The sequence below is a fragment of the Nicotiana attenuata genome, unplaced genomic scaffold (assembly GCF_001879085.1).
Source record: "Nicotiana attenuata strain UT unplaced genomic scaffold, NIATTr2, whole genome shotgun sequence".
Taxonomy (NCBI): domain Eukaryota; kingdom Viridiplantae; phylum Streptophyta; class Magnoliopsida; order Solanales; family Solanaceae; genus Nicotiana; species Nicotiana attenuata.
Window position 1 is genome coordinate 843,273 of NW_017670360.1, and position 27,569 is coordinate 870,841.

The 27,569-nt window shown below is 38.3% G+C and overlaps 1 protein-coding gene across 5 annotated transcripts; it reads right to left on the reverse strand.

The window, feature by feature from the left end:
* Nucleotides 1-18,347: 18,347 nt before the first annotated feature.
* LOC109238348 (cationic amino acid transporter 2, vacuolar-like) lies at nucleotides 18,348-27,235 on the reverse strand. 5 transcript variants are annotated; one of them, XR_002069731.1, is made up of 15 exons: nucleotides 26,415-26,751; nucleotides 25,166-25,367; nucleotides 24,874-24,963; nucleotides 23,771-23,911; nucleotides 23,569-23,687; nucleotides 23,393-23,489; nucleotides 23,112-23,284; nucleotides 22,919-22,985; nucleotides 22,348-22,506; nucleotides 20,662-20,932; nucleotides 20,156-20,258; nucleotides 19,533-19,645; nucleotides 19,232-19,307; nucleotides 18,817-19,055; nucleotides 18,348-18,698 (listed from the first exon to the last, which is right to left on the reverse strand). XR_002069731.1 is itself a non-coding variant. In XM_019404782.1 (14 exons), the coding sequence occupies exons 1-14, from the start codon at nucleotides 26,922-26,924 to the stop codon at nucleotides 18,902-18,904; spliced, it is 1,926 nt and encodes a 641-aa protein (XP_019260327.1). In that variant the 5' UTR covers nucleotides 26,925-27,235; the 3' UTR covers nucleotides 18,348-18,901. The 5 variants fall into 5 exon arrangements, 4 of the variants coding, with proteins under 4 accessions (XP_019260327.1, XP_019260329.1, XP_019260326.1 ...); XM_019404782.1 differs by lacking the exon at nucleotides 26,415-26,751 and adding an exon at nucleotides 26,759-27,235 and having other exon boundaries at nucleotides 18,348-19,055; nucleotides 24,879-24,963; XM_019404784.1 differs by lacking the exon at nucleotides 26,415-26,751 and adding an exon at nucleotides 26,759-27,234 and having other exon boundaries at nucleotides 18,348-19,055.
* Between the last annotated feature and the right edge of the window lie 334 nt (nucleotides 27,236-27,569).

Consider the following 27,569-nt stretch of genomic DNA (forward strand, 5'->3'; position numbering starts at 1 on the left):
TAATCTTGTAACCTTTATAAATCTTTGTGATATATTACATATGAGTTCTTTCCAAATTTCCCTCTTGTTCTTTCTTTCGAATGGATAGAAAGGCCGGTCCATGTATGAAAATAGAGTAAGAATAATCTAAGAAAGTTAGCTTATTATAGTACAAAAATTTTCTGAGTTGTGCAACTAAAGTTGGTTATAGTAAAAAAGTTTTCTGAGTTGTGTAGCTTGGCAAGCCATCCCTTATGGGTTGTTGAAGCCATCCCCTTTGTAGGAAAACTTTCGTATCTATGATTTGGTTTGCTTTCTTGGAGCGGTCTCTTGCTCTGTTCCTTATATTGTCTTAGTTTGCTTTCTTTGAGTCTCTTGCTCTGTTCGTTATACTGTGATGTAGCATGTGAAAGTATGTGGGAGCATGTAAAAGTAGGGTGCTGTATGTGACGAAGCATGTGAAAGTGGGGCCTGGGTAGTATGGAAAGATGTGGAATTTTATCTTGGTATGGGTAGATAATTTTTTGGGGTGTTTTGGTAGGTAATGTGGGATTATGGTGGGATGAGCAGGGACTTAGATGATTATCTTCTATTGATTCTCTAGGTTTTTCTTCTAGCCATATTTTTAAAGATCTTGTGTAGTAATTCCTCGAACTTGACGGTCCTTCTTCATTGTGTTCCTTCTTCTTTGGATTGAGAGATGAAATTCACAACCTTAATTAGGAGATGTCTTGAGTGATCTTTTCTTGGATGACTTCGTACAGGGTTTGATATTCCTTTGCCACTTCTCAGACCCTTTCCCAGTGAGGATGAGTACTGGTATAATTCCAGCTCGCCCAATCTTTTGGCCATATTTCTCTTGGGATGCACCTATTTCGCTAGAAGATAATTCTTTATGCTTCACTATATTCTTCTTCCATGGATATAATGGACACGAGATATTTTGACATTTTCAGAAAACTAAAAGAACAACTCCAGATCAGGTCGAACGAGATAACCTTTAAGAAGCAGTCCAAACCATATTCTCAAATTCCAAGGCTATTCCAAATCACCAACGATGAACAAATCAAGGATTTGAAGAAAATCTCATTGAGCATTCATGTGCTGAATCCCATAAGGATTTTAGGAAGAAAGGGAAAGCCCGTTATGGAAGAATAAAGAGTTATTTTTATCAAGGCCCCTTTCAAGAAAAATAAAAACATCAATCCAACAAAAGCAGTCATTCAGACATGAATCCAGATCATCTTCAGCTTGCAAAGAAAAAATGCAAAGAACTCGTGGAATTTGATCTAATAGAGCCATCAGATTCACAATGGCATGCGAAGCATTTTATGTCAACAAAAGAGCTGAGCAAACAAGAGGAAAACTCAGGTTAATTATTAGCTACCAGCCACTTAACCATTTCCTCCAGGATGATAAATTTCCTATCCCAAACAAACTCACTCTTTTCTTCCACTTAGCCAAGGCCAAATATTTTTCCAAGTTTTATCTTAAATTTGCATTTTGGTAATTGGGAGTCCACCCTGAAGGAAGAGCCAAAATAGGATCTTGCATCCCCGAGCATCACTTCCAATGGAAATTCATGCCCTTCGGATTAAAAACTACACCCTCCTTGTTCCAAAAAGCCATGATAAAAATATTCCATCCTATCCTCCATACCTCTTTAGTTTACGTTGATGACATCCTGTTAATTAGTGATACATTGGAGGAACATGTCAATTTGAGGCATTGGTAACACAGTGCGGGATCATGCTTGCAGCAAAAAAGATGGTTCTTGCTCAAAAGGAGATTGATTTTCTTGGAATGCATTTCGTCCAAGGTGCATACAGTCCAGGACCACATATATGTCAGGAACTGCTGAAATTTCTAGATATTAGCATCACAACAAAGCAGATCCAACAGTTCTTCGGTGTAGTAAATTATGTAAGAAATTTCATCTCAAATATCTCTACATACATTTCTCCGCTCACAAAGATGCTCAAGAAAAATGCTCCGTCATGGGAAAAAGAACAAGATAAAGCAGTCAGGAAATTAAAGGAGATATCTAAAGATGTCAAATCCCTCTACATCTCATCAGAAGGTAAGAAGATACTGCAAACTGATGCCAACACTGAATACTGAAGTGTTATTCTATTGAAGAAAAAGATGGTGAGAGAAAAATATGCGGATATGCCAGCGGAAAGTTCAAAGATGCCGAGCAACATTATCACTCCACTTTCAAGAATGAAATAAACAACTGAGACATGCCTCAGTGACTCAAATAGACAAACTAAATGTCCCTCCATGATTACAAGTGAGGAGGTTCACCAAAAGTGTAGCAGAAGATATGGAACTATCTTATCCTGGGACTTAGGCTGTTCAAGACCAATTCTTGAAATCAGAAATTAGAAGTTTTTCCAATAGGCCTAAGCTCTTCATGCCTAGCACGTATCATGAACCATTTCCCAACAAAGAAGTGGGACAAGATATGCATAAACAATTGATATAAGACAGAACATTTATATCAATTAAACAATCTAGATAGTAAAATAAAAAAATAATATAAACGTACTTCAAAGTCTTCCATTAGCATTAAGCTTTAACAAAATCAAGTGAGATTTTTCATTTTACCAGGAGCACCATAACATCAGCGACACGAATGAAAGGTCAACTAGGTTATGTACCTTGCTGCAAGTATTATATATCCTACTTACTCTGGTCGTCTCATCACTGTTCCACATGAATCGACTCAACCATGCTAATAAAGTAGCACAATAGTACCCTTTCATGGGGGCACTTTGTTGCAGCTCCAAACCATAAGGTAGGTTCTATGTCTACACTACAAAATATCGATTCATGGCCTAATATTCAAAGGTATCCAAAGCCAATTCGGTAAACTCAAGTAACTTTCAAAATATTTACTTCTACCATGTATATTATTTATAGACCATCCAACCAATTATAAATAGTTTAGTGTAAAACATCTCGCCAATCATATATTTCTATTTCAAAACATATTACAAGTGTTATTCCTCCTTTACTTGGTAAAACTAAAACGTTCAACTCCACAACGTGATTAGAGCAGCACCACAAGCCAATCAACCAACAAATAATGTTACATTTCAAGAAAATAATGTCAATAGCACTTAAACATTTTATTATGCAAGGAATGATGCATTCCTAACCGGTTAGTCCCGACAAACTAGGACTCACATATTGAATATATTTAAGTTTAAGTGTACTTCAAATTGCTTTCAAAATCATACACCAAATGTATCAATGACGCCAAATATTCACAATCTACATACAAACCACCGATTTCCATGAATTCATACTATAGGATATTACTCAATCGACCCATAAAGTGGCCATAAGCTCTCTTAAGTCTGAATCTCTACCTCTTTTACCATGTCATTCTATAGTACAATATTCAATAATTAAAATACCAACAAGATTAAAAAGAATAGCATTTAACTCGTTTTCACCAAATCGACACTATTCATCATCGCGTTTGCTTAACACAAGAATGGTGAAAATCTATATACTAGGTTTTGTTCAATCCACAAAATACTTAGGGTTTCTAGCTAAAGAATATACCAATAATATATTTCTCACTAATAAAATGGAGCTAGAGGTCAAGACTTTACCTTGTTGAAGAAAGCCCTAACTTTTCTTTTTGGTAGCTTCTTAAAAAATTTCAAATCAAATCTATTTCCCAAGGATGATTTGGTGTTATATATGGTTATTAATACTTGAAATCAACTCACAACAACCCAAAAAACTTACATTGAATGGGTTTTTAATACCCTAGTTCGACTTTTCTTCAAAGCTCCCAAAGAAAAAACAAATTTTGGTCCCTTTTTCTCTCTCTCCGAAATGGTTTATATAGGCCAAGGTGTAGATTTTTATTCTTGTGAGTCGCACCACCAAGGCGACGAAATAACAGATTTTAAATTATTGTTGTTCTTGTGCATCACCCACCATGCGTCACACAAGTCAGTGCATTGCCTAGATTATGTTCTTCCAACGCTTCTTCCAACGCTTCTGATGTGCGAGGCACAGCTTGCTGCATAAAGTGTATGCTTCACTGCCTTTTTTGTTCCCTTTATACCCCTAATACTTATCATGACCCAAAATTTCATGAGAGTCGTGATGGAGCCTAACATTGCTTGCTAGGCAAGCCAACAAAAATATGCGTAATTAAACTTCAACTACAATAAGAGATAGTCTCAAATAGCGGAATAACATAAACAACTGAAGTCATAATAACGACAATTGAACAACCCAAACTCTGGTGTCATCGAGTGCAAGATCTCTACAGAGTACTAAACACAAAGTCTGAACAAAATCCAATACTATTTGAAAGACTGAAGAGTAATAACTTAAGATAAAGGAAGGGACTTCAAGGCATGCGAACGAAACAATAGTGCTATCTCAAATTCTCCAAGCAAGCTCGGATAAATAGCTTACTAGCAACTACCGCTATCAGCAGCACCTGGATCTGCACATAAAGTTTATAGTGTAGTATGTGTACAACTGACCCCATGTACTCAGTAAGTAGCAAGACTAACCTCAGTGAAAGCAATGACGAGGTTGACAAAGTGTGATACTTACTTTCAATAGTCAACAACAACAATAACAATATGATAATGGCATAGAAGGAAAAGGAGCTCAAATAATAACAGGTTCAACTCTAACACAATAAGAGGAGAAATAAGCATGCTTTTGTAGGTATATTAGTCAAGGCATCATCACAGAAATCACCTAGACATGGATTTATCAAGATAAATAATGATTTCACGCTCTAAACATCAAATAGAGACATCAAATACCAATCATCATTAGGAAAATAACTCTATGTCTGCATGTCAAATATACATGCTAAAATCAACGCCATCACAGTTTAATCATCAAGCATACACAATCTCAACATACTCATAGTGCCTGGCACAAGTATTCCTCAATCTATCAGCACTCTCATGGTGCTTGGTACAATACGCTGACCCATCGTTAACACATACTTAGGACTATACGGGTGCCTGTTATGAGTCCCTCACTAAGCACATCTCGTGTGCCTACACTCACAAGGCCCAAAGTAACATGTGTTATCCCCTGACTCTAGAGAGGCGGTGTAACAACCTTGCTGGTCGTTTTAAGTATTTTAGCCGTGATTCCCCTATTTGATATCTTGCATATGTGTACTTGTGGTTTTATGACTCATCGGGGGGATTGATTTGGTTTCGGGTGAGTTTTGGATTGATGTGGGACACTTAGTCCCTTGTTGGAAGGCCTTAGTTGTAAGAGTTGACCGGAGTTGGACTTTTGTGTAGACGACTCTGGAAGGGTGTTTTAATGGTACCGATAGCTTCATATAGTGATTTTAGACTTAGGCGTATGTCAGGATGTGAATTTGGAGGCCTGTAGGTTATTTTTGCTTGAATTGGCAAAAGTTGGAAAGCTGAAGGTTTGGAAGGTTGATAGGTTTGATCGAGGGTTGAATTAATTGATATCAGGCTCGGATTGTCATTTCGGGAGTTTTTATTGCTCCGTTATGTCATTTGGAACTTGTATGCAAAATTATGCGGTCCTTCAGAGTTGTTTAGGCCTACTCGATGCAAGTGTTGAATTTGGAAATGTTCGTAAGTTCATTAGGCTTGAATTGAGGTGAGATTCATAGTTTTGATGTTGTTTTATGTGATTTGAGGCCTCGAGTAGGTTCATGTTATGTTTTGGGATTGGTTAGTGTGTTTGGATGGTGTACCGGGGGCCTCGGGTGTGTTTCGGATGGGCTACAGACAATTCCACCATGTATTTGGACTACTGATGTCCCAGGTCTAGCTTCCTTCTTCGCGTTCGCGACATAGTGGTCGCATTCGCGAAGGATTATAGGGGACTGGGCTGTCTCCCTTCTTCGCGTTCGCGATAGAGCTTGCGTTCGTGAAGCATCCAAGTGCTGGGAGGACTTTAGCCTACGCATTCGCGAGGTCCAGGCCACGTTTGCGAAGGCCTGGATGTTGCATCATCGCGTTCGCGATGTGATGAACGCGAACGCAAACGCAAAGACCTTTTTCTGTGCAGACCACTTATGGTCTTCGCGAACACGATGTTGGTCCTGTGTCCGTGATGCACAGTACCTGGGCAGATTATATAGTACTTTATTTGAGGGTTTGAGTTATTATATCATATTATGAGTTAGAGAGCTCGGTTTTGGGCTATTTTGGAGGGGATTTTCAAGATTTGTATTGGGGTAAGTGTTTTTACTCGGATTTGGTTATATTTCATGATTCTATCCGTGTTTTTATCTGTTAATTAGTAATTAGAATTAGAGAAATTGGGAACTTTTGTGAAAACTTTTCTAGAACATAAGTTGAGGATTTGAAGGTCGATTTGAGGTCGGAATTGGATTATTTTGGTTTGGTTGGGCTCATATCGAAATGGGTAATTGGAATTTATAAGCTTGGTCGGATTCTGAGGTGCGTGCCTGGGTTAACAGTTTGAGTTGACTTTTTTATTTTCATCAAAGATCGAATCTTTATTATCCAGGAATTATTTTCTATGGCTTTTATTTATGATATTAAGTTATTTTGGCTACATTCGAGCTGTTTGGAGTTGGATTTGCGCGGGAAGGGCTTATTAGTGGAGTGATTTAGCTTGTCTAAAGTAAGTATCTTACCTAACTTTGTGTGAGAGAACTACCCCTAGGATTTAGGTTGATTGTGTGTATACACGGGCTTATATGTATTATTTGACCGGTTTAGACTCTTAGGCTTCTCTCATGCACTTCATTGAGAGTTGTTAGTATATTTTCTATCTTTAGTTGTCAAGTTTACTTGTATATGCTTAATTGAATTATTTCCTCTTTATTGCCATGTTACCTCTTTTACTGTTGAGTGATTCTTATTTGAATTCTCATTACATGTTACCTCTTTCATCGTTGATTTATCCTTATTTGAAGTTATTATTACACGATGTCTCTTTGTATTGAGTTGTTTCTCATTCATTCGTTATTATTGAGATTCTTGTACACATTGTAGTTGAGCCGTGGGCCATGTGATGCTGTAATATTGGTATTGTTGATTTTTGGCAAAGTTGTGATATATGGTCACGTGTGGTGCGAGTTGTTTATTATGTTGTGATATTGATGTGCATGCGGCGGTATAAGGATAAAAGTTGATGTGCCTGCGGCGAGATAAGGTGGGATTTATACGTGTGTTGCTAATAAGGGAATTACTTGAAGCCACGCAGTGAGATAAGGGGGATAAAGCGCGTGTAGCTATTTCGGGGAAAATATTTTTTAAAATATAAATGCAAGGCTCACGCGGCTATATAAGTAACAATGTGATCATGACTTATGAGATATGAAAGATGAGGTACCTTGGTTGTGATTCTTGTTGTAGATTCTATGTGAAAAGACTTGTTGATTTGATTTTACTTGTACTTGATCACTTATTGTTCTTACTTTATGTGCACTCTTGTTGTCCTTTATTACTTTATTATCCATTGTTAGTCTTACTCGTTGTACCGATTTGTTGTCAATTATCTCTAGTTCCGTTATTAGATTATATCATATTTTGTTCAGGTTTCTTTTGTCTAGTAGGTGTCTTCACCTGGCCTTGTCACTGCTCTACCAAGGTAAGGCTTGATACTTACTGGGTACCATTATGGTGTACTCATACTATGCTTCTGCATATTTTTGTGCAGATCCAGGTATTCAGCTCGTGTCGGACACCAGTGATTGACCAGATATTTCAGAGACTTCAAGGTATACCTGCTCGGATCTCGTAGGCCTCAGAGTCACCTTCTGTTATATTCCTTTACTATTGTTTATCCTAATATCAGACAGTGTTGTATTACAGATCTTAGTATATTCTGTAGAGCTTATGATTCAGTTTGACCGGGTTTTTGCGAATATTATAATTGTTATTCAGTATTTATGTTATCATAAAACTTATTAGCTTTATTTAATATTCCTAGTTGTTATTTCTATCATTTTCTCTTGGATCGGGTTGCACGTTGCAAACGGTATCACGTGTGGATTGGGTTGCATGCCGCAACGGTGAGATGTTGGGTATGATTCCTTGTACTTATCTTGCATGTTTTGCTTTTCCTCTATGGTATAGGTTCATAGAATTTGTTTGGTTGTTTTGTTCGTTATGTACTTTGGATCCCTTTCCTTATTGAGCATATTCGAGTTGTGGCTTTTTTGGCGCATGGATATTGTTGTATGAGATTTTAGATGTTATTTGGCGTGGCTTGTCGGTCGAGCAGCTTGTATTGGGTGAGATGAGGTTATTGGACCTGTCAGTGCAATCGAATTTGTATAATGTATATTTGGAGGAAGAATGTCACTAATCAGCTCATAATTTGGTAATGGTTCTTGTCGAGCGAGAAAACTCCATGACTCATTGATTTGATGGGTGGTTATGAGTTCCTACATTTCTCATTCCTCATTTGTTGTATTGCGAGGTTTGAAATAGGATTTTTATGTGGTATGAGGTATATTATCGGTACTGGGTTCGATAATGAGCAGCTATTGTAGTTGGAAGTTATTGCTATGGCCATATTATTTGTGCGGTACATCGTGTAAATTCATCTTGGGTGTATAATTATGCTTTGATACAGCGTATATATATAAGAATAGGATCTTGAGGGAGCTCCAAGAACTTGAATTTAGTTCTAAGGATTTAAAGTTGAGGTTGAAGGAGGAATTTTCAGTCAGGATTATGTCGATGGGATCATATGGATTGAGGTAATGTGGGATTGCCCATGGATATGTGTACGATAAGTTATACAGTGATTTTGGCAACTTTGGAACGATTCTTGGTACGTTCGAGAACGAACATATGTTTAAGTGGGGGAAAATGTAACAACCCGATCGGTCGTTTTGAGCTTTAGCATATTGTTTAGTGGTTTGAGACCTTGAGTAGCTTCATTTTATGCGTTATGTCTTGCATGTGTAGCTGTTTTTAATTTTCGAGTAGTTTGAAGTTGATTTGGAAGAATATTCTCAACTCGGAAGCTTTAAGTTGGAAGAGTTGATCAAGGTTTGACTTTTGAGTAAACGACCTTGGAATCAGGATTTGAAGGTTCATATAGGTTCGTAAGGTGATTTTTACTTTGGCATATATTCGGATTGAGTATCGGGTGATCCGAGAGTGATTCGATGCTCATTGTCGGAAGTCTGCATTTTGAAGGTTTTTGAATTTGCTAAGTTTGACTTGTAGTGGACTTTGGTGTTATCAGACTCCGGGTGGTGTTCCGGGACCTTGGATATGGTCATTTAGTTGATCGAAACCTGTGTATAAAGTTTGGTCATAACGCAGAATGTCTAAGTATGATTCAGACGCGTTCGGTGAAGTTTGAAGGTTTGGAAGTTAAGAGAAGGATTTTTATTGTTGATTCTCGGTTTCGATGTTATTCATGGTGTTTGTATCTTTTGGATAAGTTTGGATAAGGTATTGGGACTGGTTTGTATGTTTCGGGGTGGTTTTGGTCCATATCGAAGTGTTTTGCTGCTGGTGTTTGCTAGTTCTGATTTTTTTCTTCTCGAATGCGGGGGGAGACATGCGTTGGTGATGAAGGATTTGAGTAGGTGCTTTGCGTTCGTGATTGATGAGTCGCGTTCGCGAAGGCTTGGGGCTAGCCTTGTAAGGCACCACATTCCCGGGCCTCGTCTCACGATCGCGAATATGATTTTTGGAGCAGAAGCTGAGTAGTGCTTCACGAACATGAGGCACATGCCATGTTCACAAAGGGTAATGCCTGGGTAGACCTTATAAGTTAGAATTTTGAGATTTCTTCCCTTTTTTCATTTGGGATCAATTGGAGCCAATTTTTGGCCGATTTTGAAGGGCCATTTCACCCACCTATTTAGGGTAAGTGGTTCTAACCTACTTTTGATTATATTTCATGAATATGTATGATTTTAGGTTTATAAATTTATGACTTGAGGTGGAAAAATATGGGGTTTTTGGATGATAACCTAGAATGGTATTTTTGAGTTTTGACTACGAAATTAGGCTTAAATTTTGGAATAAATTATATATTTGAGTTCGTGGTGCTATGGGTAATATTTATCTTCAAGAATTTCCAAAATCCGGGTGTGTGGGCTCAGGGGTTGGCTTTGTTGAATTTACGTTTGGAGTTGAGGATTGTTTCTAGCTGTCAAATTACAAGTTTTTATGTATATTTTTATTGGTTTGAACGTTCTATGGCCTGTTTCGGATCGTTTGGCATTGGTTTTAGGTGTTAGAGAGGCATTGGAGCCGATTATCGGATTCCGGAGCAAGGTAAGTCTCCTGTCTAACCTTGTATGAGGGAATTTACCCATGTAGGTGTTATACTTGCTACATTCTATGTGTTATGAGAGCTACACACGTATGAGGTGACAAGCGTCCGTGTGTATGTTAGGTTCTTGATTATGTTTCTTGCTTACTTAAATGCTTTAATTTTATGTTTTAGCCTGAGACTAGACATGTATAAAGTATCGAACTTTGTTATTCTAGAAACTTTGACGTGCTACTTGATTAGCCACGAAAATTATACTTTCTCTTACGAATTTCTCCCGCGTTGTACGTATTTGTCCGAAAGTTGCTTGATTTCATAACTCACACATATATTCGCGAGTTGGATTGATGACCCGTCAAAAGTTTTACTATTCTTATGGGATCAGGCTGAATGCCTTAGCAGTACTATTATGGATTGGGTCGTACGACCTCGCAGTATTATGAGATGCATATAAAGATCAGGTCGTACAACCTTGGGGGTATTATGAGAGCGAGCTGTACAATCATGGAGGGATATTTGTACAATCACTCTTATTGGATCGAGCTGTTCGCCTCGGCAAACTAGTGCGTAATATTCGATAGGGAGTCAGCGTATATATGAGTTTTCCTGACCTGAGATTTGATATTGTATTTGATATTGGTTATCTTTGTTTCTTTTGAGGCAGTTTATGGTATTTGATGATTTTGTAATTATTCTTATGTTGAGAATCATGATATTTATATTTATCTATTTCGTTGCTACTTGTTGTGTTTCATACCTGTCTACTTTTGTGTACATCGTTATTAGACCACTAGTAAGTGTCGATGTCGACTCTCGTGACTACTTCTTCGAGGTTAGACTAGATACTTACTGGGTACGCATTGATTTATGTATTCATACTACACTTCTGCACTAATTGTGCAGGTACTGAGATATGTATATTTGGTGGCCATCTAGGCGCATAGGCACAACTACTAAGGAGACATTGTGGTGAGTTGCATTCCATATTACGACCCGCAACACATGGATTACCCGTCCTGTTCATTTACTATCTTCTGCCTATTTTCTATTCCAGGCAGTTGTTGTAGTAGTATCGTATATTCTAGTAGATGCTCATGCACCTGTACACCAGATTTTGGGGATTTAGATTTTCGTTCTTGGTTGATTTCTATTATGATATTCGAATTTATATTTCGACTACGTTCGAACATTTAAGATAATATCAGTACTTTTAGATAAAAATAGAGAAACTCTACTTATTTATTTCATCAAAACAACATACCCAGTCTTATCCCATACCGTGGGGTCTGGGGAGGGTAGTGTGCATGCAGACCTTACCCCTACCTTGTGAGGAAAGAGAGGGTGTTTCCAATAGACCCTCGGCTCACGAAAGCATAAGCACCACATTAATGAAAATATAGACAAAAAGGGACAGTACCAAAAAGCCATATAAAAGCAGAATAAAAACAACAAGGTAATAAGGTAATCCACAATGAAAGAAAACAACGGTTAGTCATAAAACCTACTGCCCACAGAAAGCGAGACTGTGTGCCAATACTACTGTTATGAACACTCTATACTACCTACTCTACTACCCTAATCCTCGACCTCCATACCTTCTTATCAAGGGTCATGTCCTCGGTCAGCTGAAGTTGCGCCATGTCTTGCCTAATCACTTCTCCCTACCTTTTCTTTGGCCTACCTCTGCCTCTCCGTAGGCCCTCCAATGTCAACCTCTCACACCTCCTCACCGGGGCATCTGTGCTCCTCCTCCTCATATGACCAAACCACCTAAGCCGTGCTTCCCGCATCTTGTCCTCAATAGGAGCCACACCCACCTTGTCGCGAATAACCTCATTTCTGATCCTATCTAACCTGGTGTGCCGGCACATCCATCTCAACATCCTCATCTCTGCTACCTTCGTCTTCTGGACATGAGCGATCTTGATTAGCCAACACTCATCCCCATACGACAACGTTGGTCTGACCACCACTCTGTAGAACTTACCCTTAAGTTTCAATGGCACCTTCTTGTCACATAAAACACCGGAAGCGAGTCTCCATTTCATCCATCCCACCCCAATCGATGTGTGACATCTCCATCAATCTCCCCATCCCCCTAAATAATAGACCCAAGGTACTTAAAATTCCCTCTGCTAGGGATGACCTGCGAGTCCAGCCTCACCTCCCCGTCCCCCCTTGAGTCTCGCCACTGAACTTACACTCCAAGTATTCTGTCTTGGTCCTGCTCAACTTAAAACCTTTATATTCCAGGGTCTGCCTCCATACCTCTAATTGCGCTTTCACACATTCTCGCGTCTCGTCAATCAATACAATATCATCTGCAAATAGCATGCACCATGGCACCTCCCCTTGGATGTGGTACGTCAGTACGTCCATCACCAGAGCAAACGAAAAGGAGCTGAGTGCCGACCCCTGATGCAACCCATCATAACCGGAAAATGGTCCGAGTCCCCACGCACCATCCTCACTAGGTCTTTACTCCATCATACATGTCCTTAATCAGCCTAACATAGGCAACATGTACACCTCTAGCCTCCAAATATCTCCACAAAACCTCCCTCGGAACTTTATCGTATGCCTTTTCTAAGTCGATGAACACCATATGCAAGTCCTTTCTCTCCCTATACTGCTCCATCAATATCCTAACAAGGTGGATGGCTTGTGTAGTTGAACGCCCCGGCATAAACACAAACTGGTTCTCAAAAATAGACACCCTCTTCCTCACCCTTAGCTATACCACTCTCTCCTAGACTTTCATAGTATGGCTAAGCAGCTTGATACCCCGATAGTTATTGCAATTTTGGATATCACCCTTGTTCTTGTATACAGGAACCATCGTGCTCCAAGCATCTTCTTCGTTCTAAAAATGACATTAAATAACCTAGTGAGCCGTTCCAAGCCTGCCTTGCCCGCACTCTTCCAAAACTCCACTGGGATTTCATCCGGTCCGGACGCTTTGCCCCTACTCATCTTATGCATAGCCCCCTCAACTTTATCAACTCTAATTCTCCTACAATACCCAAAGTCACAACGACTCCCAGAGATTTCCAAATCACCCAGAACAATGCTCTTGTCCCCCTCCTCGTTCAAGAGACTATGGAAGTAGGTCTGCCATCTCCAACGGATAAGCCCCTCATCTAACGAAACTCTACCTTTTTCGTCCTTCATGCACTTCACTTGGTCCAAGTCACGCGCCTTTCTTTCTCGCGCCTTGGCTAACCTGAACAACCTCTTATCCCCACCTCGGCCCTTGAGTTCCTCATACAAACGACTAAAAGTTGCATTTTTGGCCGCCGTAACTGCTAGTTTTTGCCTCTTTCTTAGCCAACTTGTTATGATCCCTATTCGCCCTCTTCTCCTCCTCGTCAACACTTTCCACTAGCTTCAGATACGTTGCTTTCTTGGTTTCCACTTTACCTTTCCTTCTCCATTCAACCACCAGTCTCCCTTGTGACCACCCGAGTAACCCTTTGAGACCGCTAATACCTCACCCGCGACTTTCCTAATGCAATGTGCAGTCATGGTCCACATAGTGCTGGCGTCCACACTACTCCTACAAGCCTCATAGTCACCATCTTGACCCCCAACTCCTGCGCTTTAGCTTCCGTCAAGGCTCCCCCACTTGATCCTATGTTGGCTATACATTTCCCTCTTCCTCATGATCTCAAGTTCCATGACCAGGAGCCTATGAAGGGTTGAGAGGTTCTGACTCGGGATGACCTTGCAATCCGTGCAAACACCTCTATCGGACTTCCTGTAGAGTAAATAATTAATCTGAGTCTCGGCCACTGAACTCCGGAAGGTGACCAAGTGCTCCCTCTTCTTCGAAAAACTCGACTTTGCTATCACTAAATCAGATGCTCTAGCAAAGTCCAGAAGAGACGTTCCTCATCCGTTTCTATCTCCAAAACTAAAGCCACCATGCACATCATCATACCCCCCCCCCCCAGACGTCGCTCCAATGTGTCCATTGAAATCTCCTCCTATAAAAGCTTCTCGGTATGCGGGATACCACGCACCATCTCATCCAAATCCTCCCAGAAATGCCTCTTGACTTCCTCATCCAAGCGTGCTTGGGGTGCGTACGCTTTATGTTCAAAGTAAAACCTCCGACAACTAGCTTAATAGTCATCTGCCTGTCATTCACCCTCCTAACCTCCACTACTAGTTCCCGGAGGTCCTTATCAACCAAGATACCTACCTCATTCCTGCCCCCACCCTCCCAGAATACCAAAGTTTGAAACTGCCCACATCCCGCGCCTTATCTCCTACCACCTAGCCTCTTGTACACAAGCTATATTGATCTTCCTTTTCTCGAGAATCTTCACTGACTCTACAGATTTTTCAGTCAAAGTTACTATGTTCCAAGTCCCCACTCTCAGCCTAGTAGCTCCCTTAGCCCTCTTACCCCCTTACTCGCGCACCCCCTCCCTCGCACTGACACCCCCCTGGACAAGATCTTACCCTACCATCGTTCACCAAAGCCACTATAATCTAGGAGTCACTACGCAAGCACTATCTCGTAAACAAGTGATAACAATAAAATGAATTCCGAAATATAATCTACCAGTAGGGTTGCAAAACAAGTGAAGAATTAAAATAAAGGAACTAACGGGAACTATAATTTACCACTAAAGGTCAGACAAATAGGTGAAGAAATAGAACAAAGGAACTAAAGGACCTATAACTACAACTAAAGGATAGAAATGTGTACTAAAATGTGTTATAGACTATCGATCATCGTGTTGATTAATTGTTGACTTGCCTAGTGGCAGATTTGGGTGCCATCACGGTCTATAATGGGAATTGGATCGTGACAAACACCATATACTGAATTCAAAACTTGTGAAGGTAAAAGCTCGGCATCATATGTTGGAGTTCTACTATTAAAGTATTAATAAAGTAAATGAGATATAAAAAGCTAACGTCAAGTTGTTAAATAGTTTTTCGATCACCAACGAGAGGAATAGATGATATTACTTGAAAACACTAAATCCAAGCAAATATTAAAAGACATAATGATTTATTTTTATATTTAATTTATGAGTTTGTTGTCTAATACAAGGTTATTTTTGCTTTGTCATCATCTTTGCAGTCAAGAGGGATCTACAGTTTTTAATTTGAATGCTGGCTATTGAAAATCTATCAGATTCAGGTATTTGTAAAATTTTGTTAATGATTCAGTTTGGCACATAAATTCAGTAAAATTTATGAGTATGGATTTCTTCTACCAACTTGCTAGCTAATGTAGGTCATTCCATGGAGCATGGTAGTCCGTCAACCTGACTAGAGAAAACTTGAGAAAGAGACGAAGAGAAAGCTAAATTATAGTACACGTTGGAACCCTAGGAATCGTCCCTGGAATTTGATCCGATGTAGCTTTAATTTTAGGAATGGTTTCTTGATTTTAATCTTATCGAGATTTGAACCTCATGAATCATTTATGGGGTTCGAAAATCAAAAATATTTTTGAACTCCCAGCATATTATATTGGAGTTCCACATGTCAAAGCTTCTAGCTCTAGTACCGATTACTGGAGTTGTTTCTTGTTTTGGTTGAGGGCAAAAATGTCAGTCTAGTTTAATTTAAATGAACTAGTGGCTACTTTACTAATATATTTACAAAGCTGGCTAAATCTTAATAGCCGGCCGAAAAAGTAGCTTGTCCATCCAATTTTTTCATGAAATTGTTCTTTTGGCTACGACTGGTGAAAATTATTTCCTATTTCTATTTTATAGAGAAGGAAAGTTACATGCTTAGACAAAATTATGACTTTCTTTCCGTCATTCATTATTGATTAGCCATACGGTACAAGAGGAGGGGACAAGGGAAGAGAGGGAAAATATAGATGAATAAACCTAGATAGTCCCTTATGTATGAGTATAGGAATATTTTTGTCCCTTATTTATACTACTAAATATGAAACATCCCTTAACTTTGTAAAAGTGGACAGATTTTGTCCATTAATTGGGTTCCTAAAACTAACGAAATAGTACAAAAACTAACAGCAACTGTCATCCATCTAACGTCACTCTTTTTTTTCCAACTCCACCATCATTGTCACTGCTAATACCATCACAGTTCACTCCATTATAATTATTTTTCCACTATTTCAACTGTCCCTTCCTCCATTGGTGCTATTGAAGAATCGTCATTTCACAACCATTTTTCAACTTACAGAATCCTTCATCGTCTCCCTTCAATACAGAAAAATCTACCTGAGAAAAAAGTCCTCCACTTATACAGAAATTAAAAAGTTCTCTCCCCCCCCCCCCCCACAACGCAAGAAACAACAGGGTTGGAATAGAGGCTTCAGTTTCACTTATCAATCTCCATTCAAATTTTCGATCAGAGTAGCTCGTTGATCATCAGATTCCATTTTTTGGAACCACCTTACCTTTTGAACTGTTGTGATAATTTTAACTGGAAGGTTATTTTTAATCAAATATGAAAGAATATTTTCAGCTCATATGAAGGTCCATTCTTTTGTTTTACTCTTCTTTCTTCAATGTTCTTCTTTGTAGTCCAAAGCATGGCACTAACTCATCTCAAATTGACTTAGATCCTTAGTTTCCATGTTTTTTTTGTTGTTACTCCTTGTTGTCATTTTTGTGGAAAGGGGGTCGGTGGACTGGGAGAGTGGATGAGTAAAGGCATCGATGTATGGCTGTTCAAAATCAAACTGTAACCGTTAACCGAACCGTAAAAATAACTTATTGGCTTATTGCTATCGGGTTATCGTCCTAATGGTTGGTGAACGAATTGAAATTTTATAGTTAAGGACGTAATGGTTTGGGGATTGATTACTCAATTTCCTTATCGGATAAACAGTTAACCCATTAGCATTTTTATATTTACACTCTTACCCATATATATATAAAGTAATATTTGATACCCTAAATCCCTAATTTCTTCAACACTAGGAGTAGCAGCCCGCAACAGTCGTCTCTTTTCTCTTCTCTATCACCTAAGTCCCTAATTAAAATTTCTCCCAATCTCGTCAGTCGTCTCTCTCTCTTGATATGACCAAACTCGTTGCCCAAATACTACACCCACTCCAGCTTTGAATGAATTTGATTTGCGTTGACTCTATCAATAAGGCAGACTGGCAATTTAACTATATTGAAGAGTAGACATGAAATAGTTGGGAGAGCGCCTTTATTGGGGTTCAATTTCTATTTTCTAGTCTTACTTAGTTCAATTTTCATATACAAAGGGCTACATTTACTTCATCCACAATCATTGAAAAGACAAAGCAAAGTCAAGAAATTTTAGTCACTATTCTATTTGGAATCTGGATTATATACATGCTCGACTAGAGAGAGGCGAACACCGAGCACATATGATGCTTTATTCCAAATTTTCCCTTATCTCTGATTCTCTATTTCTTTTTTATTGTCTATTTAATTTAGACGATAAACCGCCCGATAATCCGATATCAATCCGTCCAATGTCTTATTGGTTGGCTAGCGGATTATTACATTTATAAACCGATAACCGATAAGCCACACCGTTAAACATAAATATCCACCCGATAAACACCCATCGATGAGATTAATTTGGGGAAGAACTAGCTTGCAAAATTTCAGTTTCTTTTAACCTAAGTTGAGGCTTCCCCTTAGTTTTAGCCTTTAAGAACCCAGTTAAAGGTTAGATCAAATCTGTCCACTTTTACAAATATAAGGGATGTTTTATATTTAGTAGTATAAATAAGGGACAAAAATACTCCTATATCCATACATGAGGGATATCTAGGTTTATTCCTCGGAAAATATATAGGTTAGAGTCAGCTTTAAGTACATCTATTTTCTTGATATGCAATGACCCATTCATTTCGTTTTCTTTTCCCTTCTGTTCTCTTCTCACGTTTCATATAACAACTTTCATCCTTAATAATCCTAAGTTTACTACTCATCCGACTATACATATTTTATGGAATGTAAAATCTACGGCTCGGATCTTTCTACTGTTGGGATCAAATGGTTGTTCTTGTACCTTATGCTCGAAGGGTATCCTGTTTAATTTTAGATTCGGCAGTAGATGACCAAAACAAACTTAAAGTAACTGTCTAGATTTTGGACCCAACTGACAAAAAACACTAAAACGCTGTAGTATATCAGTAATAGAATAAGAAAAACTTCCGACCAGCATAAAGATTTAACTAATACATTCTTTGGAAAAAAAAAAAGAATCAGAAGGAAATAGCAGACTCGTGGAATTCAAGATAAACTCTTTGATCTGCATTTCACACAGCATATGTACATTTTCAAATATACTATATTAGCTCCAACCTATCGCTATGACAATTATGGTATACATACAAGAGGCTCGAAGAATCAAGGAGCCACTTTTGATAACAATGTGAATGTGGTATAGTGACTTGGGATCACATATCTTTTTCTTTTTCTTTATCCTTCCCCCTTTCTTTAATTTCCTCTTAAATGGAAGTCCTACAGGCAACAAAATACAATGTGACACATACAGGGAAAGATGTGTGTGGGCTATCTAAACTGTGCAGCAGTTTTTCTATAGACAAAACACTTGGGAAGCCAATGTTTTTCTGCTTACCCGCGGACGAAGACAGCTGATCTTGGATGCTGCTTCTGAGTTCAATTGAAGACGAGTTATCACTGGCGCCAGCAGTAATATGTTACTATGCAAGGGAAGCAGAGCTCTGGTAAATTTCATCAACATGGGTTGCTGGAACATAAACTGCATTCTGCAGTGAACTGTGGGTTCGACCATAGAAAGCATATACACACACACCTAGTGCCAGCCACAGTGATACACGCATCCAAGTTGCACCACTGCAGCACATGAAAGCAGGGATATATGTAAAACAGAAGATAGTTTTTGCATGCATCAGCTGGTAGACCATCTCTTGTGAGTATGGGAAAACATATATAATAGTCCCACAAAACCTAAATGCGGAATTCGCCACGTCATAGTTTAAAATAATACTCTAGCAGGTCTGAGCACTCACCCGAGGTTAATTAACAAGTAGGAATTGATGAGAATGCAGGCAATAGGTAGAAGTGGCACGAACGGACAAGTGAATCCTACAGGAAGCAAAAGTACACTTTAAGCTTGACCACGTATCTGCAGAAAACTCACTACTAGTGTCAAGCAGTAGGAATTGTAATTAGAGGTAATTTTAGGGTCAGATGCACTAAACGGAAGCTGACATGTTGTAGTCGTGGCCCACCAATACAATACATAGTTGGAAGTTCTTGGTAGAAGCACTCTAATAAATCATAATTCAGGCATATATAAACACAGCATACCTCCTGCGTGTCCAAATTTGTGCCTTGCATCATCTTGGTCTATGCAGGCAAGCACTATCAGACCAGATAGCAGGAACAACCCACCAATTCCGCAGAGTGTGAACCTTATAGAGCTGTTTATGATATAAATGATCACGAGTAATATTATAGTAAACAAGCAATAGCTACCAGTACGATTTGCAACACATGTACCAAAAATTGGCTAACATCTTGATAATACAAAAGGGCAGCCCGGTGCTCTAAGCTTCCGCTATGCGCGGGGTCCGGGGAAGGGCCAGACCACAAGGGTCTATTGTACGCAGCTTTATCCTGCATTTTTACAAGAAGCTATTTCCACATCTTGAACCCGTGGCCTCATGGTCACATGGCAGCAACTTTACTAGTTACGTCAAGGCTCCCATTCATCTTGATAATTAAAAACTAATGAATTATTAAAGGAGTCTTACGTAACCTTAATTTACTAAATTTACATCTATATACATGCACAAGCATGGATATTGGATGTCGAGCATCCCGGTAATTGACCTTTTCACACATCATTTTGGTCCCTTGCAAATCATCTCAGCAGTGCTTCAAAATATAAACAGGTAAAATGCAAAATACCTGAGAGAGAGAGCACTCACTCTGGCAGGCTAAGAATTGAAGCAGCAGATGTAAGCATAAACACTCCAATACACGTGAACATGATTGTCCAGCCAGCAACTTTCCGCCTTTGGTCAATGAAAACTGCAAGAAAGCCGAAGAGAAGGAACAACATGACTACTCGAATTTTAAGTTAGACAGGATACCTATTCAGATAATTTTAATATGTTACAATTAAACGTGGAACCACATATTAGGCTCATTGAAGTGCTGCAAATAAGAAAGAAAGAGGGGCGTATAAGGTAGTTATTGGATCCGTCTCTTTTGAGTTCTTTGGCTTAATCATGAGATGAGGATATTCAAATGTTTTTCCTCTCACCCTCAATATCCTTTTCCTTTTTGCCACAACTTGCACAATCTGTAAGTTTTACCTTTAGTCTGATTTTCTGAATTCTTCACATGCAGGATAGATGCTCATTTTTAGCACCCACTGAAGTTCACATCAGAATAATAGTCAATTGACAAATAGAATTCAGAATTAACTCACAGCAAAATCGGACTGCCGCTTTCTCCACACGTGGATGCGTGACTGGTACCCCATCTAAAAGAGGAGTAGCGTCATCAAAGGAGACAACTGGAACTTTGGCGTTCTCAACATTAATGTCTGTACTACTACTACTTTCACTAAGCCGTTGGCTTACAGAGTCTATCGCCACCTGGAAAGACGATGGAAGTGGGACCTCATCTGGTGGAACATATCGAAGAATCAACACCGAGATCGCCACCATTGTGAAAGCAAGAAGTGTACCAACACTGACCTGCAAAAATAAAATGAGTCAATGACAATCAAGAATTTCATACAAAAATCCTACGACAAAGAAAGGATAGAGAAATAGGCAAATAATTAAATGGAGTACTCAAGAAAAAAACCTTAGTAAGAAACTAACCACAAAGAACCTCAGTGGCACGGCACTTACTTTTTTGGTTCACAAAGAATGTGAATCACTGTTATTAATGGCTCATCTAAAACGCCCTTAAGTCCTAAAACTCAGTTAAAGCAAATGTTGCGCTTCACCTTGCTTAGGTGGCGCTTTAGTGTAGGCACTAAGGTGCTAAGGTTTGTGCCTCATCATCTATGAGCATTGTCTTTAAGGGGAAACAGTACCCACCATATATAGTTGGTAACTGATACATTAATTGTTAAAAAATGTAATGACTAAATTTTCCATGATTAAGAATACAAAGAATTTATAATTTAGAATAAGAAGACTGGCTTCTTTTTCTTTTTAGAATGGTATGTAAGAAGAATAGCTTCAAAACCATACAGCTACATATTTTCATCTAAATCAGAAATTTAACATAGCTTTTATCCTTAATTGGCATCATAATTTCTTTTATAACCGAGAAATCCCAAAGGGTCAATGAACCATGGTTCGAATTCGGTGGATAATTGGCCCCGCCCTCTTAATTGAATGATTTTTACTTCATATATTATGCTTAATTATAGTTTTTCAATTCTTTTATCTAATTAGTTATTGTTTGCATTAGTAGTTTTTTTCCTCACATTACCTATATATAATATTTTTATTTTTGGATGAAGAGCCTATGTTTGTTAAAGCTCACGCTTTAATTCCACTTTGCGCTAAAAGCCACAGCAAGTTTTGATGCTTTTAATTTTGACTAGTCTGATGCGAATTACTAAAACTGGACTTCAAACATATTGGAAGTCTAGGAACATATCATGTTCTTACAGTTTTCCCCTCGAGCACTTAATAAATTCAAAGTAAACATCATAATGTTTTCAACTAGCAAAAGAATAAGTACAAGTCAATGATGAGAAAACAAAGAAAAGATATAGCATTTAAAATGTGGAGACTGTGCTGACCCAGAAACTAACTATTAGTCTCGATAATGTTTCCACCCATTGTCTCCAAACCCTCCCTCAGAAATAAGGAGAACAAAAGATACTAGAAATAGCAAAGGGATATAAATAGCAAAAGGATTAATGCTGTAAATGCTTCTCATTTAATCCATATCAGATAAATGCCAAATTTGCAAATTTTCATTTAAGACTTTCTATGAAGCAAAGAAAGTAATTAGAAATTTGAAGCTCCAGCAGATGTGGCACCATTTAAGAATAGAAATAACATGTTAGAGGGGAATATATTTTTGACAGCTTCAGGATGCGAGTTCAATTGACACGAATTAACTATTTCACAGAAGGTAAGCATACCATTCCTGACAACTGCTCAACATCCATGAAAAAGGCCAGGGTTCCAGCAAGTAAACCGGTTATTACAGTGCCTTTAACAGGAACTTGAGTATGTTTATTCACATCTGAGAAAAATGAAGGCAACAAACCATCCCGAGCCATCGCCATAAGTATTCTAGGCTGAAAAACACAAGAGAAAAGATTGTGAGATGCTGCTAGCTACCAAACAAGGAGCTAAATACTGTCAAAACAGAAAGAAAGTATCTTGTTTCAATAAAGGATAACATATCCAAGGATATGTAAGCAGGCCATCTGCACTAATCCATCCCTACGTTAAGTTAATAAGTAAATATATGAAACATCAAAGAGGTAACAAGTCACATGCAGCAGTTTTCCAGTTACATGCTTCAAGCATTGATTGTTGTATCTTTGCTATAAGTAAAGGAGACCAATTGACATTCTTAGCAAAAGAAAATGAAAGAAGGCTTTGGAGAGATGTATTTTTAAATTAATAACACTGAAAATCCAATCATAGATTGGTCTCCTATATATCTACTAGCTAGTTAAGAACTAACTGGTCCACTCTTGTTACCTGAGGCAAAAGTGAGCCCATTAACGTTGAGCAAAGAGCAGTACATGCTCCTACTGTTACTATATATCTGTAGTGAGAACCAGATAAAAGAACATTAGGATAAACAAAAGGAAAAGAGCAGATTTCACCTCATACTACCCGTAATTAAGGAATGGCTGAACACGATGTTGTAAGGCCAAAATCATTTTCTTACGCTGCCCACTTAATTCCATGGCTCGCAAATGCAGAGGAGATTGGTGTGTCGGGATCCATAGCATAATAGGGTACCAAACCAACAATCACTGCAGAGACTAACATGTACAGAGAACAACATATCGATAATGCAAAACCAATCCCCATAGGCAGGTCGCGCTGAGGATTCTTCACCTGTTACAAGTGAGTTGTAAGAAATAAAAAGATTCAATAATTTAAGAATCCTTTACATTGATAATAGCTATTAGGAGACACATAACACTGTAAAGGATTTTGCGGTACCTCCTCAGCAGTACTAGCAACTGAATCAAACCCAATGAAGGCAAAGAAGACAGTTGAAGCCCCAGCAAGCATACCATCAACCCCATAGGGGAAATACCTGTCAATTGAAGAAAAAATAAAAAAGGCAGATCTAGTGAAGAAAGTATGGAAGACTGTTTGTACAGGACCGTCTATACCCGACAGGTAGCTCATAGCCTGGCCATCCAGTTTTGAATCCTAGATATCCACCAGCAACAGTGATAAAAATCATGGCACATACATTTGCTGTAGTGACAAATCCTTGTACCACCGTACTCTTCAAAATATGATTAAAATTAGCACATACTAAGGAAGAAATTCTAAGAGAAAGAGAGAGAACTTTATATACATGGACAATACCTCTTTAATCCCCACACATAGAAGCCCAGTAACAACAAAAACTAAAATTGCTGCACATGGGTCCACCACAACGTCCAGTCCTGGGATCGTATGACGAGCTAAGAAAGCTGGCAGGCTATCTGAACCTCCAAAAAGCATAGCCTGTGGATTGAAAAGGGTAATAAAGTAGTGTCACGAGGGAAAACTTAGATCTTATGATAATCCAATAGATAGGTTGAGCATTCATGATCTTCATAAAAACAAAAAACAAAAACTAACAATCAATGTTTGATTTTCTTTTGGCTTGGAGAGAGAGAAAACTATAAAATTCAATTCTATCCTTAGACATCAGATTGTTTTAAAAAACAAGAGAAAGAAATGAAAACAGAACATGCGCATGTACAAGAAAAAACATAAACTCAGATTACAATTAGAAGAAACTATTAACATCCAAAAAATTAAGTATCCGAACAATCAGGTTTTGGTTGTAAACAGAATGTAGTATCTATAACTTGAAAATCAGCAGAAAAGCAACTAGACAACAAGAGGATCTTAGATGACTTGTATCAGCATTTTCTTTTTCCTGTAAGTCAGCTTTTACCATGTTAAATTCTACTAAGCACCAGAATACAGAAAGCATGAGTCACAAATACAAAGTTATTACTAGTATGGAGAGGATACTTCCAGTAAAAATACAAAATCAGAGTGCACAAGAAAAGCCTTTAAAACTTGATACAGCTCTAGCATTCCTAACGTTTTCCTTTCCATAGGGATAAATATGGATACAGAACATTGTCAAATGTCAATATCAGAACAACAAAAGTAAAAACCTGAAGAAAAAAGCAATCACTAGCTCTAGTATGGAACATACAGCTTTCTTACATACCAACTGAAATAGGTCACTTTCACACTTCTCCGCCTTTCTAAAGATCAGAAACTCATAACAATCCCAAATCAGTGCTAAAACATCCGTATTTTAATGCTGGCTAAGATACTTCCCCGAAAGGGTGCAGAAAATTTACAAAAAGCAACAAAGCAATCACCCTTTTGAAGGGAAAATTTTGTATAGGCTTGGAATACTAGATAAAGGAAACGCAGTAAAAAGATCAAAGGAACTATAATACTAAACCAGATTTGGAGATATGCCACGAGCAACTGCAGAACCTCCAATCGTGTATTCCAATATCAGCGCCCAGCCGATCAGCCACGCAACACTGAGAGACATCATGATAGGAAATTTCTGTTACGACCGTATCCGATCCTCAAATTTATGAAAAGCCAAAATATTTAAAGTCAATATAAGAATATGATATGATTGTTCAGATATAATCTAGGAAAAGAAAAGCCATGATAGGTAAAATTACAAACTTTTCCTATCACATTCATTATAAGAGGCACCAAAAACTTTGGCATTACCCTTCTCCGACACATATGTAAGAGTAGTGATAGGCACTCCCAGCAGATGGACAACGACTTGCAAGCTCTGCGTAGCAAAAGGCCGAAAGAGCAGCTGCTATTCCAGCTATCAAAAAGGAAAAGGTGAGGGCAGGACCAGAGTGCTCTCTTGCAACCGTTCCAACCAGAATATAAACCCCAGCACCAATTGTGGAACCAACACCTTCAAAAAATCAGCCACAAGTCACAAAACAATTGTTAAGCTAATGAACTAACACATACACTCTTCATTATTTAGCAACATCCAATTTGAAGCATAAACTGCATGGTTTACTCCTTTCAGCAATCAGCACCATAAAATTCATAATCTTAATAAAATTAAAAGGAGAATTCTTTGGTTTGTGGGAGGGTAAAAGTTCACAATTAGCTACCTAATCTAAAACATAATTTGCTAGGGTATCATTTATTAATGTACTTAAACAAATTTGATAACAATAATATGATTTTTTTCTTTAGTGAAAGAATATGAAAGAACTGAAAGAGTAAAATTAGCAAGAAAAGATTATCGGGCTTGCACTTTTCATAAGCTTACTGCAACATAAATGTAAAGGTCTACCAAAGTGGCATTCATTCAATCAAATCTTCTACGCCTATGCCAGCCCAAACTAATTGACTTTTTGTAGAAACGAAGGAATGCAGGAAGAAGTCTATACTTCCCACCAGTTCTTGAGAGCACATATGATTCGGCAAAGGTCCGAATAATCAGGTATCCTATCTTCTTTTTTACAGGAAAAATCCGAACTAAATAATCTCTGCCTCGCCTGATCATAAGTTACTGAAAGTTTAGAAGTATATCTTCACTTGCCAGAAAGAGAATGCGTATTCATACACAATGGGATAATGATTCAGACCGCCATATTCAGTATTCAAAATTGTAATTATAGTGGGATTATATTCCAACTCACTTGGAATAATGAATTAACAGATGACAATAGTCTTTATTAGTGGCGGCAAAATGGTTAAAAGAATACAGTTAATCACCCATATTATCCATTAAAAAATAGGTTGGATAATGAACTTGTTAAAAACGGGTCAAATATGGATAAGAACCATATTATCCACTTAGAAAATGGATAACCAATGGGTCTAAAATTTACATTTGTAAAGCCTCAAAATTGGGGGTTCCTCAAGTTAGGGAGACTAAGAATTCTCCCAAAAGTGATCATATGCAAGAAGTCCGGGTCGGATAATTGATCCGTTTTTTCATTACCTGTTTTCGACCCGAACCATATCCGACCGACCCGCCCGTTGGCCACTCCTAGTCTTTATCAATAACAATTTTGGGTTGATAACGTGAACTTTCAAAATCTTATTCAACTTTGAGAATCCAAGTTGACATGATATTGAATTGAAAGCATTGAACTGGAGATCCCTTGATAAGTTGCTAGTCATAGTACCAGGCAGACAATCCCAATAATGAGTATAAAGGAATGGTAAAACAGAGGAAAAGAATCCTGATTTGGATTCATAAACAGCTTTCCTGAGTTGAATTCATAAACAAAAAACTGCCAAGGTCCAGTCAAAGACAATAAAAAAATGTTTGATTTGGATTACCTATGGCAACAAGGTGAGGAACAGTTAAAGCTTTAGCTAACTGATGATGAGAAGTAGCAGCAGAAGAAGAAGGATTGGAATGAGCAGAATCAACCTGTTTCCTCCTTATTAGACTTCTCACTCCCCCAACAAAACACCCTCCTTCACCACCACCAAGAAGCCCCATTTGACTATTGATTTTTCACAATAAATACGAATCCTATGATCAATTGAATTATAATATTAATTTAGTTAGCGTCCAAGAATTGGGGGAGGGAGGTGAGCAGTGAGCTAGCTGCAAACCCAAAGATGGGAAAGTGATTAGATTCCTCGAAAATCGAGGCCTTTGGACAGCACAACTTAGAAAGAGAATGAAAGAGAGAATCCTCAAATCTCAGCCAATAAGACAAAATGTTGCGTAATTCTTAGTGCCTCAACTATTAGTCTTCCCACGTTTAGCCTATGAATTTCCTCCTTACCAACCGTACACCTAACTTCTCATTCAAAGTTGACTTTTTTTTTTTAGAAAAAAAATTTTTGGATGTCCTCGAAGGGACTTGGAGTCGTGGAAGTTGACTTATTTCTATTTTTTTCATGCAACTTTTATCTTTTTCCCTTTTCTTTTTTTTTTTGTTTTTTTTTTTAATTTTTGGCGAAACCTTTGTTCAACAAAATACCACCAAGCGGGCTAGTGATAGTATGCAATAAGGGATTCAAATTGGGAGAAATTTAAAAATAGCCAGATTTACAAGTGGTCGTTCAAAAACAGTCCAGTTTCAAAAGTAATCGAAATTTAGCCACTTTTCATGTAAAGATAAATCTGAGCGAAAAC

Excerpts from the sequence above, each read along its gene's own strand:
- LOC109238348 (XM_019404781.1), bottom strand. The coding sequence starts at position 26,596 with ATGACTAGCAACTTATCAAGGGATCTCCAGTTCAATGCTTTCAATTCA. Across the intron at positions 23,490-23,568 it reads GGCTATGAGCTACCTGTCGG|GTATTTCCCCTATGGGGTTG; the intron begins GTATAGACGGTC and ends TTCAATTGACAG. Across the intron at positions 22,507-22,918 it reads TGGGCTCACTTTTGCCTCAG|CCTAGAATACTTATGGCGAT; the intron begins GTAACAAGAGTG and ends TGTGTTTTTCAG.